The following is an 18122-nucleotide window of genomic DNA, read 5'->3' on the forward strand; positions in this document are numbered from 1 at the left end:
TGAGTACTGTACTTTACACAGACTTTAGTTTAGACTGATGAAGAGGAAAAGAGGAGAAGAGAATGTTCTTGTGTTTCTCATAACTCCATATCTCTTTCAGCTCCGTTCTGTAATGACCTCATGAAGGATTTGGAGTCCAATCCGGTCACAAGGATTGTGTGGAGTTCAGTCAAGCCTTTCCTGATGGGCAAAATTCTGTATGCTCCTGATTCCCCTGCTGTCAGACAGATCATTAAAAATGTAAGAGAAACAGCTCTTCTTTGACTGTACACACACCTGGAACAACAGTACATGAGTGTATTAATGCAACAGCTAATCTTGCTCCGGGCCTGTCAGATAAATCACCACATTGCTGCAGACATGTCAGTGGGTTAAGCCAGAGGGGAAATGATGGACTGACTGATGGGCAGGACAGACGGCTTCCCATAGAGGCTACGTGTGTTTTAGGAACACTCCAGGACATATGACCAGCTGACTGGCTTTTGCTCCCTCAGATTCTTATGTAAGCAGGACTGCAGGTTTTTTCGGCATGGGTGCTTTGTAAATGAGTTTCCTCTCTTTCCACGTATAGCATACCCTTAGCATTCCTGTACCTCAAAAAGTCAAGAATGGTATTAGCAACTGATAAAATATACCTTAAATGACATGTAAGTTGCTTCAAATAGGTTCACTGTAAAAAAATATTGTTGGTTTAACTTTAAAAACTAATTTACCTGGTTGTCATAGATTTTGTTTAAAATTTTAAATTTTGAGTTCATTGAAATTAAAAAATTGAGTTAATACAACAAAGAGATTGGTTTAATAAATAGAACTCAAAATATTATGTTATCTGAACCACATTAATTATCTAAGTTGATTTGACAAAAGGTTAAAAGTTGTGATAACAAATCATGAAAATATTTTTTTACAGTGTTGTTTTTATACATCTGGCATCTGAAAGTCTAACAGACTGGCAAATGCATAAAAACGACTACTTGTCCAACTTTTTTGTTTGAACAGAGTAACTGTCTTCTGGGAAACGTGTAAGGTTACACTTTATTTTGAAAGTCCACTTTAGACATTCTACTGACCATAAGTAACTTTGCAACATGTCAACTAACTCTCAATAATTTGCAACTACATGTGAACTAACTCTTATTAGAGTATTAATTGACTGTTAGGTTAGGGTTGGGGTTAGTAGAACAAGTTGACATGTACTTGCAAGGTTACTTATAGTCAGCTGAATGTCGGTTGTGGGACCATCAAAATAGTGTTACTAGATATTAACCAAAAAGACTACTAATACCTAATGGCTAATATGACATGTAGTCAAAACCGAAGAATGTGCATGACCTGGAGGATCGTTCTGAACTTTAGTTTGAGTTTAACTGCTCAGGACAAACAAGGGTCTCATGGACAACATCACAGAACATGAAAACAAACCATCTTGGTAATAACAACACAGTGTTAAGATTCAAGGGTATGTAAACTATTGAACTGGTTCATTTGTGTAAATGCAGCTCTTTGTGAATCTTTCCTTGGTGCCTCTCAAATTGGAAATGTGGAAGCAAAAAAACAAAGAATTTGAGTGAAGGAGGGAGGTAAGGTTTTGCCCCTGGAGAGAGCTCCGTTGCAGGACAGGCTTAGGTGGGGACATGCTTGCCCTGGGCAATGGGCCATGGCTTTGGTCCCATCAGATCAGCTTTAGAAAGCTTCAATTTCTCTGTTTATGCAGTAGGGCTTTCAGTGGGACTGTGTATACTGCTCCTGGTGGGAATTCAGTCATTCTGTGGTCAAACGCTAAGCAGACGACCAGTTGCCACCACTTGAGTATTGTCCTGTCTTTGTGACTGTGCCATTGAATGCTAAACAAACTGATTATTTAATTTGTGCTTGCTTACTTTTATTTGAATGCATCTAACCTTTGTAAGTTTGTGTGTTTGTGTGTGTTTACCCAGGCAAACACTACCTTTGAGGAGTTAGAAAGACTTAGGAACATGGGTCGGGCCTGGGAGGAGGTGGGCCCACAGGTGTGGAGCTTCTTTCAGGATGGAATACAGATGAACATGCTTCGGGTAAGCTCTGCTTCTTAAACATTCTTTGAAAACATTCTTAGACATTCTTACACCAATACATGAGAGTTCCTTTCATTTTTAGCACAGTATTTCAAGTGTGAACGTGATTTCACCAATTAGAAAATTTTCCTGGATTAACATCCTTGTTGCTTTCCAGTAAACCAATCATATTTAAGAGATAGGTTTAGAGTTAATGTTAAGTTTAGGCTTACAACAATTGGGTTAGGGGCTTCTACACCAATCGCCTATCACCTCTATAGGAATATCGTTCCAGGATGTCTTACTTGGCAAAATCACGGCAACCATATTTCATGCAAGTTTTCAGTTCCATAATATTGTTGTGCCTTATATCTCAGGACTCCATTAGAAACCCCACAGTGATGGATTATATCAACAAAGGCCTCCAGGATACTCCGTTTACTGGCCAACACATCCTCAACTTCCTGCACAATGGTCATGAGGAGGATCGAGCCCAGGACATGCCTAACTTTGACTGGCGAAACATCTTTAACCTGACTGACCAAGTTATTCGCCTCGCAAACCGATACGGAGAGGTATCAAATACTAGCAACAAGAATACTACTCATACTAATCATACTACTCGTATGGTAAACAATGAAATTAAAAATGTGCTGTACTGCTGAGTGGAGTTGAGTTCTGTGTCCCACAATGCACTGACCTTCCATTTTCAATATGATGAACTAGTTTTTATTTATTTATTTATTTTAACAAAACTGGATCTAAAATGCAAAAAGGTTTTTGAAATGTTGCATACTGCATTCTATTTTGCATATACAGTATATATACATCAAAAGTTTGGGATACTTACTATATTGGGATAGTTGTTTTCTTATGAAAATGCTTGAACAACATTTATTTAAAATAGAAATCCTTTGTAAAAATGTATTTAAAAAAAGTGTCTTTATCAGTTAAAAGTGTCTTTGCTGAAAAAAAGTTAGTTTCTTTCCAAATTTTGAATGGAATAAATAGTATGCTATGCAGTATACAACATATACAGTCTGCAGTATGGTCATATTCCTTTTTTAATACACAGCCGTTGAAATTCAAAATATCTTTTTTATAACACTGTTAGTTCTTTTATTGGTGATAAGCTAGAATTTCTAAGTTCACTCGTCATTTCGAATTTCAGCGTAGATAAAGAGACCCAGATCTGCTCAAAAGCAGGAGGGTGAAAACCAAGTGGTCACTCTCAGACGGCTCTGCCTCTGATGTCAAGCAGAACAAAGAAAACCGTTTGATTTCTCACTGAGAGTTTGCCAGTGTGGAAGAGCTCTTTAGTGGTAGAGTTCAATGCTGAATGCCTTCAATACAAATCAGGGTGAGCTTAAAGCAGCCTGTGCCAGGGAGAGCAAGACCTCTGCTATCTAAACCATGTGTCTTTTAGTTTTTGTCTGTCTTAGCTAGCAACACTTGAGGAGTGACAGACAAACCCAACGAATGAGTCCGATTCGATACAGCTGTCAGTCTACTCGACCTACACAAAGAGAAAGCGCAGGCCAGTTTACTTCAGTGCATACCGGCCACATGGAGAACAATGTCTCCAAGATCTCTAATAGACTCCCACCATCTTATGCCAAGCTGAAAACAAATCGGCAAACAATTCAATTAAACTGAAGACTCATTGAATGAGTCTTTTTGGATACTTTTTGAATTCTGATACAGATCTAATACAGTGGAACGACTTGATCTGATTCAGTTTGACAGTCCGGCATTCAATGGCATCACATTAATTTAAAAATGTCTTTAATTTGACATTAAAATTTGAAATTTTACATTATTTGCATAATTTCTTTTTAATATATTGATTTTCATATTTTCTGTTACGGCACCTGAAATACTATTTACTATTTTATATATAGAAAATAGTTAGTATGTATATATATATATATATATATATATATATATATATATATATATATATATATATATATATTTATACTCATACACAAAGTGAGTATACACCCCTTACATTTCAGCAACCATTTTAGTATATCTTCTCAAGGGACAATGAAACTTGGATATATTTTAGAGTAGTCAATGTGCTGCTTGTTTAGCAGTATATATTTACTGTCCTCTGAAAATAACTCAACATACAGCCATTATTGTCAAAATAGCTGGCAACAAAAGTGAGAACACCCTGAGTGAACATGTCAAAACTGTGTCCAAAGTGTCAATATTTTGTGTGAGCACCATTGTTATCTAGCATGGCCTTAATCCTCCTGGGCATGGAGTTCACCAGAGCTGCACAGGTTGTTGCTGGGATCCACATAATAACATCACGTAGCTGCTGGCTGTTAGACACGTGGCGCTTCTCCACCTTCTGCTTGAGGATTCCCCACAGGTGCTTAATAGGGGTCAGGTCTGGAGACATACTTCACCTTCACCTTCAGCATACTTCAAGGCAGTTGTCATCTTGGCGGTGTGTTTGTGGTCATTATCATGCCGTTCAGCCCAGTTTCTGAAGGGAGGGCATCATGTTCTGCTTCAGAATGTCACAGTATGTGTTGGAATCCATGTTTTCATCAATGAAGCGCAGCTCCCCAGTATCAGCAGCACTCATGCAGCCCCAGACCAAGATGCTACCACCACCTTGCTTAACTGTAGGCAAGACATAATTTTCTTGGTACTCCTTACCAGGGAGTCACCACACATGCTGGACACCATCTGAGCCAAACAAGTTTATCTTAGTCTCATCAGACCACTGGACAGGGTTCCAGTAATTCACGCTCTTGGACAGGTTGTCTTCAGCAGACTGTTTGCGGGCTTTCTTATGAGCCAGCTTCAGAAGAGGCTTCCTTCTGGGACGACGGCCATGCAAACCGACTTGTTGCAGCGTGCGGTGTATGGTCTGAGCATATATGTATATATATATATATATATATATATATATATATATATATATTTTTTTTTTTTATATGCTACTTACTTTTTTCTTTATTTAGGTTCTTTATAAGGACACTGTGACAGTGTCACATGTGACACTGAAGACTGGAGTAATGGCTGATGAAAATTCAGCTTTGCATCACAGAAATAAATTAGATTTTAAAGTATATTAAAATAGAAAACCATTATTTTAAATTGTAATAATATTTCACAATATTACAGTTTTTTTCTGTGTTTTTGATCAAATAAATGCAAGCTTGATGAGCATAAGATACTTCTTTTAAAAACATTAAAAATAGTAATGTTTTCAAACTTTTGACCAGTACTATATATTACACGTTTCAGCAAACGTATACCTATGATATGATAAAGTAGAAATGAGGTGAAATAATATACTTAGATACTCCCCATCTATTTACAGTGTCTTGTCCTGGACAAGTTCTCCGGCATTTCTGATGAGGACCAGCTGACCCATCGAGCGCTGGACCTTCTAGGGGAGAGCAAGTTCTGGGCAGGGCTGGTATTTGTTGACATGTACTCCTGGACCACCAAGATGCCCCCTCATGTCAAATTCAAAATCCGTATGGACATTGATGTCGTAGAGCGCACCAACAAGATCAAAGACAGGTCTGTCTGTACACTCTCGGAAAAAAAACATGCAAATACTGTACCTTTAAGGGTACAACAGCTTGTCACTGGGGTAGCACCCTTAAAAGGACAACTTTGTACCTTATTTACCCGTAAAAGTTCAAAGTAGTACCTTAAAGGGTACATATTACTACTAAAATGCAGATTTTAGGGGTAGATAAAGTACAAAGTTGTCCTTTTAAGAGTACTGCCCCAGTCATTCCCCAAATCTTGATTTTCTTTGCATTTATTCTATGATCAGATACTGGGATCCAGGGCCAAGGGCTGATCCAATGGATGATCTGCGTTATATATGGGGAGGATTTGCATACTTGCAGGACATGATAGAACATGGGATAATAAAGAGCCACACTGGGAAGGAATGGCCGTTAGGAGTCTACCTGCAGCAGATGCCCTATCCCTGCTATGTGGATGACCTGTGAGTATCACACTCAGTATTTTTAACATTTATGCATGATATTTCTAGACCTATTTCTATCTGCTAATATTAGAGATGTAATTGATCATATTTTATTTTGTTTATTGGATATTTAATTGTGCATGCTCATTTTAGATTACCTTTGCGTCATATAACACTCGCTTTAAAAACATTAATCCATAAAGCCTATTGTATCATAAAAATTCCCTTCAGGTCGTGGTATACCTGTATTTTTGCTGTGAAATCTTTACTGATTTTTTAAATATTTATATTGTTATATGAAGTTACTGGACTGAAGGTTTACTTGGTTATCCATGCATAATTATTTAGAAAAATCATGTTAAAGTATCAAATATGATACAATATTTATCTGTACATCTCTCAATCATTATTGTATTGCATTGCATTATATGTTTTGACTCCCACAATAAAAACTACAGAGCTTTGATCATAAAACTAAGCATTTAAATATCATCTTACTAAGACATATTGTTGAAAGATATAGTGACGCCTGATATTTATATGCATTTTATGTAAGTAGTCTGCTATACTGTTATAAAGATCTCGATGATTTACATTACAAGCTATCAGAATTTCATCTTACTTCAACTGTACAATATTTTTGCTCACATTGGGCCTCTGAATAAAATGTTTCCTCCTTGAGCATAATCTCCTATATCATACAATATGAGCCATTAAAGCGTGGTGTATCAAATATGATACTCAGCAAAAACATGCAGTTATGTACCCGTGTTATTTTTTTAAACTTATTTAGACAAAATAGTTACATTTTAATTAAGTATCCAATTTATCGATTATAATCCGTAACATGAAAATGATTAACGGCTTACTTGTCTGAATTTGAATATTGTTGCATATCGTCAGTCTTCTCCTCCGATCAATAATCTATCTTCCTCTTCTCATTGACGACACACAGCTTTATGCTGACTCTGAACCGCTGCTTTCCGATCTTCATGGTATTGGCCTGGGTCTACTCTGTCTCTATGACGGTGAAGAGCATCGTGCTGGAGAAGGAGATGAGGTTGAAAGAGACTCTGAAGGCCATGGGCGTCACTAACCGTGTGCTCTGGTGCACATGGTTCATCGACACATTCTTCATGATGGCGTCCAGCACAGCCCTGCTTACTCTTATTATCATGGTGAGAGATGTGTGTATATATATATATAGGAATAAATTAATATTTTTATTCAGCGAGGAAACAATAAATTGATCAAAAGTGATAGTAAAAACATTTGTAGTATTACAAAAGATTACTATTTTAAATAAATACTTTTCTTTTGAACTTTCTATTCATCAAAACAATCCTGGGGGAAAAAAAGTATCACAGACCACATTTTTTTTTACTATTTTCAATTGATAATAATATTAAATGTTTCTTGAGCATCATATCAGCATTTTAGGATCATGTGACACTGAAGACTGGAGTAATGATGCTGAAAATTCAGCTTTGCCAACACAAGAATAAATTACACTTTAAATATATGAAAACTCTTATTTTAAATTGTAATAACATTCCACAATATTACTGTTTTTACTATATTGTTGGTAAAAAAAAAAAAAAAAAAGCAGCCTTGGTGAGTGTAGAGAGCTTTCAAAACATGACAAAATCTTACCGACCCTAAAAATTATGAGCGGTGTTGTACAACCAAATGTATGTTGTAAAGAATATAAAAGCTCATCTTTGTTTTCTCACAGGGAGGAAAAGTGCTGAACTATAGCAATCCCATCATTCTCTTCCTATTCCTGCTCACTTTCACCACGGCAACCATCATGCAGTGCTTCCTCATGAGCGTGTTTTTCAACAAGGCGAACTTGGCGGCAGCCTGCAGTGGAATCATTTACTTCACTCTTTACCTGCCTCATATAGTTTGCTTCGCCTGGCAGGACCGCATTACCAAGGATATGAAAATCATGGCGGTATGTTGCATGATAAAACTACTGAACGGAACAAATTCAGAACGGAAAAGCAACTTAAATGTGATGTTCTGATTCTAAGATTGTGATATTGTGTGTCAGAGTCTGATGTCCCAGGTGGCGTTCGGCTTTGGGACGGAGTACCTGTCCCGTTACGAGGAGCAGGGTCTCGGCCTGCAGTGGGATAACATCCAGACCAGCCTTCTGGAGGGGGACGAGTTCTCCTTTCTCACCTCGATTATCATGATGGCATTAGATACGGTCCTTTATGGCATTCTCGCGTGGTACCTCGATAATGTCTTCCCAGGTAAAATATATTCAGGTTGGTTTGATAATAAAAAGCCTATCAGAGGATTATAAGTGACAAATCTTGTGTATATCATCAGGGCAGTATGGTATTGGTCGGCCTTGTTACTTTCCAATCCAGCCTTCTTATTGGTTGAACCGACCTGAGCCTCTAAAACAAGGTGAGTGGCTTTATAGCTTATTATACGTGGTTTCCTCAGCTTTTTATGAACACGCAATCTCTTTTACACAGTTCCTGGAAAGTCAGCAGTGGAGAAACCTGCTTTTGATAATCTGGTGAACAACACTAATGACCAGGCCAAGAACCACAATGATGACCAGGCCGAGAACCACACATCACCTGAAAAACCTCTGGAGCAGCCAGGGTCCTGCAAACATGGAGATATACGGGATAAACTAGAGAAAGCACCAAAGAGTCCTGATGAAGAGGAGACCACCAATCACAGCATGAGCACAGACTCATCAGGTGTGGGAGAACAAACAGCTTAAACCAGTCTAAGGTGGTTTGCTGGTCTTATCTGGTCCCTCAGGTCTAGTTTACCAGGTTTGGAGACATTTTAGTCAGTTAATACATATTACCTGACCAGGTAAACTAGCTGAACATCAGTGGCTGGTTGCAGACTAGTCATACAATTTAGTCATCTAATTATTTTCTTTTTGGACTGGTCAAAACTTTTTTTTAATGTACTGTAAGTTACAGAAAAAAGTAGATTGCTGTGAATGTGAACCTGAAAAGTAACTGCTAGTTGGGCTGACTAGTTCTTAACACACACTGCGTCCGAAATCGAATAATTCCCTACTATTTAGTATGCGAAAAACAGTGCGCCAAAAGAGTAGTATGTCCAAATACATAGTATTTGAAAAACAGTTGGCGAAAAGTGAGTACTTCCGGTGAGATATTGAAGTGCACACTTGATGGACACTTTATTAGAGAGGATTTATGAATCACAGTGAAGCAAAACAACTGATGCTGGTAGATCACATGACAGTAACAACATGGCGGATGTAGTACGTCCAATTTTCATTCAAACTACCCATATTCATACATAGAACGTACTTTTTTAACGGTCTCGAAGTAAGTTCAAATTCAAATGTATGCAATTTCAGACACACTGAAAGTCTTAATATAGTGCTATGTTTATGCACCTTGCCCCAGTTTAGCCAGGCTAGCTTGGTTTGAATCCGCATGGAACTGCTGAATTACTAATTCTTTTACCTGTAAATTCTGACAGATCTATTATGGTTCCAGTAGGCTTTATTATCTATCAGGGGAAACCTTTCATTCTCTACAGTATTTTGTGAAAGAACCTATTACAACAAACAGGAAGGTGGTGTTTCTTTTCGTACTCCTGGAAAAGATCCCATCAGATGTATTCAAAGACCTAACCAGGCTTATCTGCTTGACTAGAGCGCAGGCATCCAGCAGGTTTTTTGGCTTTGAACTGATGGAGCCCCATGGGAGTAATTACTGCAGTCTTAGCTTCGCTGGCTTTATCCATCAGCACTTGCCAGCGCTCTGTCTTAAGTTCAAGCGCACTGTATAAGGTGGCGCCAGGCATGTGTGCACACGCATGTACACTAGTATAATCGCACATGATGCACAAACACATCTCTGTCCGTGCCCTTTGTGGGAACCCGGTGGCCTTGCGTCTGTTTGCTTGGCTGGCAGGTTGGAATGCTGGTTTCTGTGTTTGTCTTAATGCCGGTTAATGTATATTAGAGTCGTTAGAGATGTTTATTTCATCGTGACAATGACATTCCTTTCGTCTCACGGATCAAGGTGTATATACACCTTTTCCTAACAAAATCTTTACCATGGTAGCCATGGTTTTTAACAAAATAATAGTTACTTCCTGGTTTCATGCCCATTTTTTGTATATACACCTGTTCCTAACAAAAAGTTCATGGTTTCAAACCAAATAATAGTTACTTTCCGGTTTTATGCTCATTTTATATGTATATATACTGTTTACGCACATATAATTAAACTATATTATGAATTAATATTTGACCCTAAAGATTTGATTAAAATCAGAATAAGTCTAAGTAACTTTTAAGCAAATATTTGTAATATCTATTCACAATTATGTCCCTTTACACACCACATAATTGTATTTTATAAGGATCTGAAGTGTTTCTGTATAATAAACATGTAATATCTTAATCACCTTCCAATCTCTTATCTCCAGGGAGGCACTTTTTCGAGCCCGAACCATCCGGTTTGGTGGTTGGAGTGTGTGTGGAGAACCTGTATAAGGTGTTCAGCGGCGGCTCTAGACCTGCTGTGGATGGTCTGAGTATCACCTTCTACGAGGGTCAGATCACTGCTTTCCTCGGACACAACGGTGCAGGAAAAACCACTACCATGTGCGTATCCAAAACCAGTGAAATGGATCTTTGTTTATCTATGGGAATATCAAACATGGAAGTTTTCTCCTCTCCTCTCTCCCACAGGTCTATTCTCACCGGCATGTTCCCTCCCACCTCTGGCACGGCCTATATTTATGGGAAAGATATCCGAACAGACATAGATGCCATTCGTAAATCTCTGGGAATGTGCCCCCAGCATAACATCATCTTTCACCAGTTCGTAAACCCCTCACGTGGTTTTCATTGGAAGGATGTTGATTCACCTGCTAATATAAAATCTGTCAGAATGCTGATTTGTTCTGATCTCTTTCTCTTCTACAGTATGACGGTAGCAGAGCACATCTTGTTTTACTCTCTACTGAAGGGTAGGCCGTTGCCCGAAGCCCAGCTAGAGGTGGAAAACATGCTGGAAGATCTCGGTCTCCCTCACAAGAGGAATGAGGAGGCACAAAACCTGTCAGGTTAGATCATAAATACCTTTTTTAACAATCCCTTCCTCTGTAACGCTGTAAGACTGAATTGAGGAATAAAAAGAGGATATTGTATTCCTATGTAGGTGGTATGCAGAGGAAGCTTTCCGTTGCCATGGCTTTTGTCGGTGGTGCTAAAGTGGTGTTTCTGGATGAACCTACGTCAGGAGTGGACCCCTATTCTAGGCGCTCTATCTGGGACCTTCTGCTGAAATACCGTGCTGGTATATGAGCCAAACTAAAAAATACAATTACACTTCAAATACATTTTTTTCCAAAAGATGGTTTCTGTCATTTTAGGTAGTTCTTATAACACCGAAGTATGTTCAAGTGTTCGTTTTTCCAATAAGTTTGATCTATGATATTGGATAATAAATGCATCCATCCAGCCATAATACATTTTATTATTATTATTAATATTATTATTTTATATTTTTTATTTTTTATTTAACATTGTTTTTATATTTTATATAGAATATCCGTCCATCCCTCCATCCATCTATATTTCTGTCTAATAAATTGTATTAATATATATATTTTTTTCATATATATTTTATACATTTAATTATTATTATATTAATATTTAATCAATTTTTTATTTCTATATTTTATTCACAAAACATACTTTTTTATTATTTTATTTTATATAGTTCATATTTTTATGTTTTATATAGAAAATATTTCATAATAAATACATAAATATCATCCATCCATCCATCCATTTCGATGTGTAGAAATATTTTTTTATTATTATTTAAAAAATATATTATTATTACTATATTATTATTTGAGATATTTAATTTTTTACTAAATTTTTATAGATTTTATATAGAATATCCATCCTTCCATCCATCTATATGTCCATCAAATACATGTTATTATTATATATTTAATATATTTATTTTTTCATGTTTTTTATGATTTAATTATTAATAAATTAAAATGTTATTATATATATATATATATATATATATATATATATATATATATATATATATATATATATATATATATATATATATATATATATTTTTTTTTTTATATATTTGATTCCCATCCATTTTTTAATTATTGTATTTGATATAATTCATATTTTTAATATTATATATTTTATATAAAAAATATGATATCCATCCATCAAGATACAGTGAGGAAAATAAGTATTTGAACACCCTGCTATTTTGCAAGTTCTCCCACTTGGAAATCATGGAGGGGTCTGCAATTGTCATCGTAGGTGCATGTCCACTGTGAGAGACATAATCTAAAAAAAAAATCCAGAAATCACAATATATTATTTTTTAACTATTTATTTGTATGATACAGCTGCAAATAAGTATTTGAACACCTGTCTATCAGCTAGAATTCTGACCCTCAAAGACCTGTTAGTCTGCCTTTAAAATGTCCACCTCCACTCCATTTATTATCCTAAATTAGATGCACCTGTTTGAGGTCGTTAGCTGCATAAAGACACCTGTCCACCCCATACAATCAGTAAGAATCCAACTACTAACATGGCCAAGACCAAAAGAGCTGTCCAAAGACACTAGAGACAAAATTGTACACCTCCACAAGGCTGGAAAGGGCTACGGGGAAATTGCCAAGCAGCTTGGTGAAAAAAGGTCCACTGTTGGAGCAATCATTAGAAAATGGAAGAAGCTAAACATGACTGTCAATCTCCCTCGGACTGGGGCTCCATGCAAGATCTCACCTCGTGGGGTCTCAATGATCCTAAGAAAGGTGAGAAATCAGCCCAGAACTACACGGGAGGAGCTGGTCAATGACCTGAAAAGAGCTGGGACCACCGTTTCCAAGGTTACTGTTGGTAATACACTAAGACGTCATGGTTTGAAATCATGCATGGCACGGAAGGTTCCCCTGCTTAAACCAGCATATGTCAAGGCCCGTCTTAAGTTTGCCAGTGACCATTTGGATGATCCAGAGGAGTCATGGGAGAAAGTCATGTGGTCAGATGAGACCAAAATAGAACTTTTTGGTCATAATTCCACTAAACGTGTTTGGAGGAAGAAGAATGATGAGTACCATCCCAAGAACACCATCCTTACTGTGAAGCATGGGGGTGGTAGCATCATGCTTTGGGGTGTTTTTCTGCACATGGGACAGGGCAACTGCACTGTATTAAGGAGAGGATGACCGGGGCCATGTATTGCGAGATTTTGGGGAACAACCTCCTTCCCTCAGTTAGAGCATTGAAGATGGGTCGAGGCTGGGTCTTCCAACATGACAATGACCCGAAGCACACAGCCAGGATAACCAAGGAGTGGCTCTGTAAGAAGCATATCAAGGTTCTGGCGTGGCCTAGCCAGTCTCCAGACCTAAACCCAATAGAGAATCTTTGGAGGGAGCTCAAACTCCGTGTTTCTCAGCGACAGCCCAGAAACCTGACTGATCTAGAGAAGATCTGTGTGGAGGAGTGGGCCAAAATCCCTCCTGCAGTGTGTGCAAACCTGGTGAAAAACTACAGGAAACGTTTGACCTCTGTAATTGCAAACAAATGCTACTGTACCAAATATTAACATTGATTTTCTCAGGTGTTCAAATACTTATTTGCAGCTGTATCATACAAATAAATAGTTAAAAAATCATACATTGTGATTTCTGGATTTTTTTTATTTAATATTATGTCTCTCACAGTGGACATGCACCTACGATGACAATTTCAGACCCCTCCATGATTTCTAAGTGGGAGAACTTGCAAAATAGCAGGGTGTTCAAATACTTATTTTCCTCACTGTATGTGTAAAAATAGTTTAGAAGTTTATTTGCTATAAATAAATAAATAAATATATATATATATATATATATATATGTATGTGTATATATATATGTATGTGTATATATATCAGATAAACCTATAAACTATTTTTACTATTGAGCATCATCTAACATCTGGGTGTAAGAGTGTGTGTACTGTATCGGTGTGTTATTCAGGTCGTACAGTGATCTTGTCCACACACCACATGGATGAAGCTGACCTGCTGAGTGACCGTGTGGCCATCATCTCTCAGGGTCGTCTGCACTGCTGTGGCTCTCCTCTCTTCCTGAAGAACTGTCTGGGCGCTGGCTTCTACCTCACTCTGGTGCGGCGCATTAAAGAGCAGCCGTCCCGTGTCAGTAAAGAGGTGAGACTTTTACCATCTATTACAGAGAGTGTATAAAGCAGCTAGACTCTCATGGTTGTTGTGGTCCTCACAGGGTCAGTGTGACTGTACTGAGGACTGCTCCTGTAAGTGCTCACTCTGTACCAAATTTAAGGAGAGCACCGTAGAGCAGCCCAGAGTGTCAGAAAGACAGATGGAAGGTAAAGAGTTCATATGTTTATATCAGATCAATGAAATCAAACTGTAAGGATCATAATTTAGGATGTATAATCTCGCTCTCTCAGGGGACATAGAGAGAATAACGGCCCTCGTCCACCATCACGTCCCAGAGGCCAAACTGATAGAGGTCATAGGGCAGGAGCTGACCTTCCTGCTGCCCAGCCGGGGCTTCAAACATCGTTCTTACGCCAGCCTGTTCAGAGAGCTGGAGGAGACGCTGGCAGACATGGGGCTCAGCAGCTTTGGAGTGTCTGACACTTCATTGGAGGAGGTCTGTCATGCACAAACAGGCTCATTTACTATCATTTGTATTTGAGATCGAGAACATAAAAAAATAAAAAAACTTAATCAGTTGTAAATACAACAGTTTGCCATTGGGATATATTATTATATATATATATATATATTATTATTATTTTTTATTATTTTTTTATTATTATTTTGAACCATCATCTCCCTTTGTACAACCTGAAGCAATTATGTGTTGATCATTTGTTCAATAATAATAATGTTAATATTTTTCATATATATTTTATTTTATTTTATTTTATTTTGCAGTAAGGGATCAACTTTTTAAAATCCATCATCCTCTTTGCACAGCCTGTAAAAATCAAGTTTTGTCTCTTGTGTCCTGTAGATATTTCTGAAAGTCACAAGTGATGGAGAGGCTGCACACATCAACACTGCATCTGGTAAGATTTCAGTGTACTATCTCTCATTCATTCTCAGCTGTACAGATACTGTGCATATGTGTCAGTTTAGTGCTTGTGAGTCTTGTATATTGTGATGGTGATGTCTATATTTGTGGTTGAACCCCTTAGACATCAGAGACATCAGAGTTCTGCAACAGAGATCTCTTGCGAGTCTTTATAGAGACACTGCAGTCAAAGTGAATATAGAAGAAGGTGACGACTAACTTAGTCTCTCAGGCTTATAATGCTTCATCATTACTTCAGCTAAAGCTGCCTTGCTAAAACAACACAGAGTTAAATGGACACAACAGAGACATGCCGCTAAACAATATGCTAATAGTGCATGTGGTGCAGGTTAACTCTTTGACGCATGGAGTGATTTCTTTTGACTCTAATAATTCTTAATTCTTAATGACTTATTAATGCTTATATATTTTATTTGACTGAATATATTTTATGATATATGATGGAATCATCTATTGGACAGATGTGTAACTCTCAAATATTAATATAAAATATATTTTCAAAATATATTTTTTTGTTATTTAAAAATTAATACATCAAAGGGTTAAGCTCGCCTTTTATAGTTGTAGATATAGTTATTTTTTATAGTTAAAAATTAGTTATAGAGCAATATATCAGCCAGGCTTATTATGATAAATCATCAAAGGATATTTGAGCTTTTTGAGATTCTGTATAAGCCAACCCTTGTTTTTATTTTATTTTATTTTTATTTTATTTTATTTTATTTATTTAAAAAAAATTCATTTAATTTTATTTCATTTCATTTCATTATTTTATTTTATTTTATTTTATTTTATTTTATTTTATTTTATTTTATTTTATTTTATTTATTTTATTTTATTTTATTTTATTTTATTTTATTTTATTTTATTTTATTTTATTTTATTTTATTTTATTTTATTTTATTTTATTTTATTTTATTTTATTTTATTTTATTTTATTTTATTTTATTTTATTTTATTTTATTTTGAACCATCATCTTCCTTTGTACAACCTATAATAATAATGTGTTGTTCATTTGTTCAATAATAATAATGTACATTTTTTTAATTACATTTTGTCTATATGCTGTTCTCTAGATATCTGCATCAGCCTTTGGAAAACCCGTATTAGTTGACCAAAAACTATATAAATAATTGTGTCCTAGATTTCCTTTTGACAGCGTTTAATATTTTGTGCAGATGCAGACAGGTCGGCGTATGCTAATGGTCAGTCAAACTCTGGAGGTTCGACCAGCAAAGAGTGCAGAGGATCCCCACAGGTGAAGGGAATCTTTCTGGTCCTAAAGCAGTTTTTTGCTCTTCTCATTAAGAGGTTCCATCACTCCACACGCTCTGGAAAAGACTTCCTTGCCCAGGTCAGAAAAGCATCATTGCTTTGTAAACATTTAGCTTTGTAACGACAGTGATGAAGTCCATAAAAAGGTAATAAGATTCAGTTAAATGTAATTTAAGTTGAAATGACTTAAACATATAAGTTGATTGTACTTACAGTATAAATTTAAGGCAGCAACCTTTCTTTTACAGTGTTTATATTCTCTTCCTCAGATTGTTTTGCCCGCCAGTTTTGTCCTGGTTTCTCTGATGTTCACACTGATTGTTCCTCCATTCGGAGAATATCCCAGTCTTACTCTAAGCCCATGGATGTACGGCCGACAGTTCACCTTCTTCAGGTACATTTACGATGGAACAGGATTAGTTCATTTATCCAATGTAAAGTTACCTGAGAAGTTAAAAACAGCATTTTTAATGTCTGTTTCCAGTAATGAAAAGATGCAGAGCCCAGATATGAGGTATTTTGGAGAGGTTCTTCTAAACAGACCTGGATTTGGCACTCGCTGTATGGTGGATGAACCACTACAGTACGTGTACATGATATGAATGAATATCCAGAGGATTTTGTCCTACTTACTGTGACCATTTATGTTTCCCACAGAGACTATCCATGTAATAACATAACCACAGAGTGGGAGATGCCCCTGGTGAACCCGATGCTCATTGAGATGCTGGATAACCCTGAGTGGACAGACATCAGTCCGTCTCCCAGCTGCCAGTGCAGCACGCCCAAAACGCTCACCATGTTACCTGTGTGTCCAGAAGGTGCTGGGGGTCTTCCTCCTCCCCAGGTCTGTCACTTGACTATAGATATGACACTACAAATTACTTAAAATGATGTATAATGATGTGATTCCTGCATTTCAGAGGATTCAATCCACTGGTGACATGTTGATGGATCTGACTGGAAGGAACATCTCTGATTATTTGGTGAAGACTTACCCAGTTTTAATACAGACAAGGTATTGTGGCCCATTTATGACAAATTGTTCATTAAATAGCTCTTATGTTTCCAGGAATTCATCTTATTTGTGTTTTTGCTTTCAGCTTGAAGAGCAAGTACTGGGTAAATGAACAAAGGTAATGGTGTTTTAAACATGGAGTAGAAAATACAACGACTCCATCTTGTGGACACTTAGAGAACACATATATGCGTTCAATGATCTAAATGTATGGAAGAATGAAAGTTTGCGGTCTCTTTCCTTCAGGTATGGTGGCATTTCTGTCGGAGGGCGACTTCCTGTTCTCGACGTGGATCCTAAAAGCATCCAGAATGCAGTTGCTCAGATAGGACGTCTGCTTAATATCACAGGGGTAAATGTTTCATATTGTTTTCATTGTGAATTCGTAATCATATTTCATATTACACACATATATATATATATATATATATATATATATATATATATATAAAAAGCTACTCAAAGCCAAGTAGTAAATAAAAAGTATTTTTATTTTTTAATTATGATTTAAAAAATGAATAATTTTTTAATCATAATTTAAAAATAAAATATTTTTTATTTACTACTTGGCTTTGAGTAGCTTTGTTTTTTTTTATATTAAAATATGAAATCATTTAATATGTTAAATTTTTTTAAATATATATATATTTTTTTAAATACTTATTA

At 36.5% G+C, this 18122-nt stretch overlaps 1 protein-coding gene across 3 annotated transcripts in view; it reads left to right on the forward strand.

The window, feature by feature from the left end:
• The window catches only part of abca4a (ATP-binding cassette, sub-family A (ABC1), member 4a), a 37131-nt gene that overhangs the window by 9652 nt on the left and 9357 nt on the right, over positions 1-18122 (forward strand). For 2 of the 3 annotated variants that reach the window (XM_084102104.1, XM_084102105.1), the window contains exons 10-35: positions 101-240; positions 1938-2054; positions 2411-2608; positions 5380-5585; positions 5848-6024; positions 6962-7184; positions 7742-7963; positions 8063-8267; positions 8347-8427; positions 8499-8732; positions 10456-10633; positions 10721-10852; positions 10958-11097; positions 11193-11330; positions 14056-14246; positions 14320-14425; positions 14510-14715; positions 15082-15136; positions 15266-15349; positions 16342-16517; positions 16708-16832; positions 16923-17021; positions 17096-17285; positions 17362-17456; positions 17542-17574; positions 17703-17808. In XM_084102104.1, the coding sequence (XP_083958230.1) occupies positions 101-240; positions 1938-2054; positions 2411-2608; positions 5380-5585; positions 5848-6024; positions 6962-7184; positions 7742-7963; positions 8063-8267; positions 8347-8427; positions 8499-8732; positions 10456-10633; positions 10721-10852; positions 10958-11097; positions 11193-11330; positions 14056-14246; positions 14320-14425; positions 14510-14715; positions 15082-15136; positions 15266-15349; positions 16342-16517; positions 16708-16832; positions 16923-17021; positions 17096-17285; positions 17362-17456; positions 17542-17574; positions 17703-17808 (3857 nt within the window). The remainder of the gene's footprint in view (positions 1-100; positions 241-1937; positions 2055-2410; positions 2609-5379; positions 5586-5847; positions 6025-6961; positions 7185-7741; positions 7964-8062; positions 8268-8346; positions 8428-8498; positions 8733-10455; positions 10634-10720; positions 10853-10957; positions 11098-11192; positions 11331-14055; positions 14247-14319; positions 14426-14509; positions 14716-15081; positions 15137-15265; positions 15350-16341; positions 16518-16707; positions 16833-16922; positions 17022-17095; positions 17286-17361; positions 17457-17541; positions 17575-17702; positions 17809-18122) is intronic. The other variant, XM_084102106.1, reaches the window with a different exon arrangement.

Source organism: Abramis brama (genome assembly GCF_963993115.1).
Source record: "Abramis brama genome assembly, chromosome: 24".
Classification (NCBI taxonomy): domain Eukaryota; kingdom Metazoa; phylum Chordata; class Actinopteri; order Cypriniformes; family Leuciscidae; genus Abramis; species Abramis brama.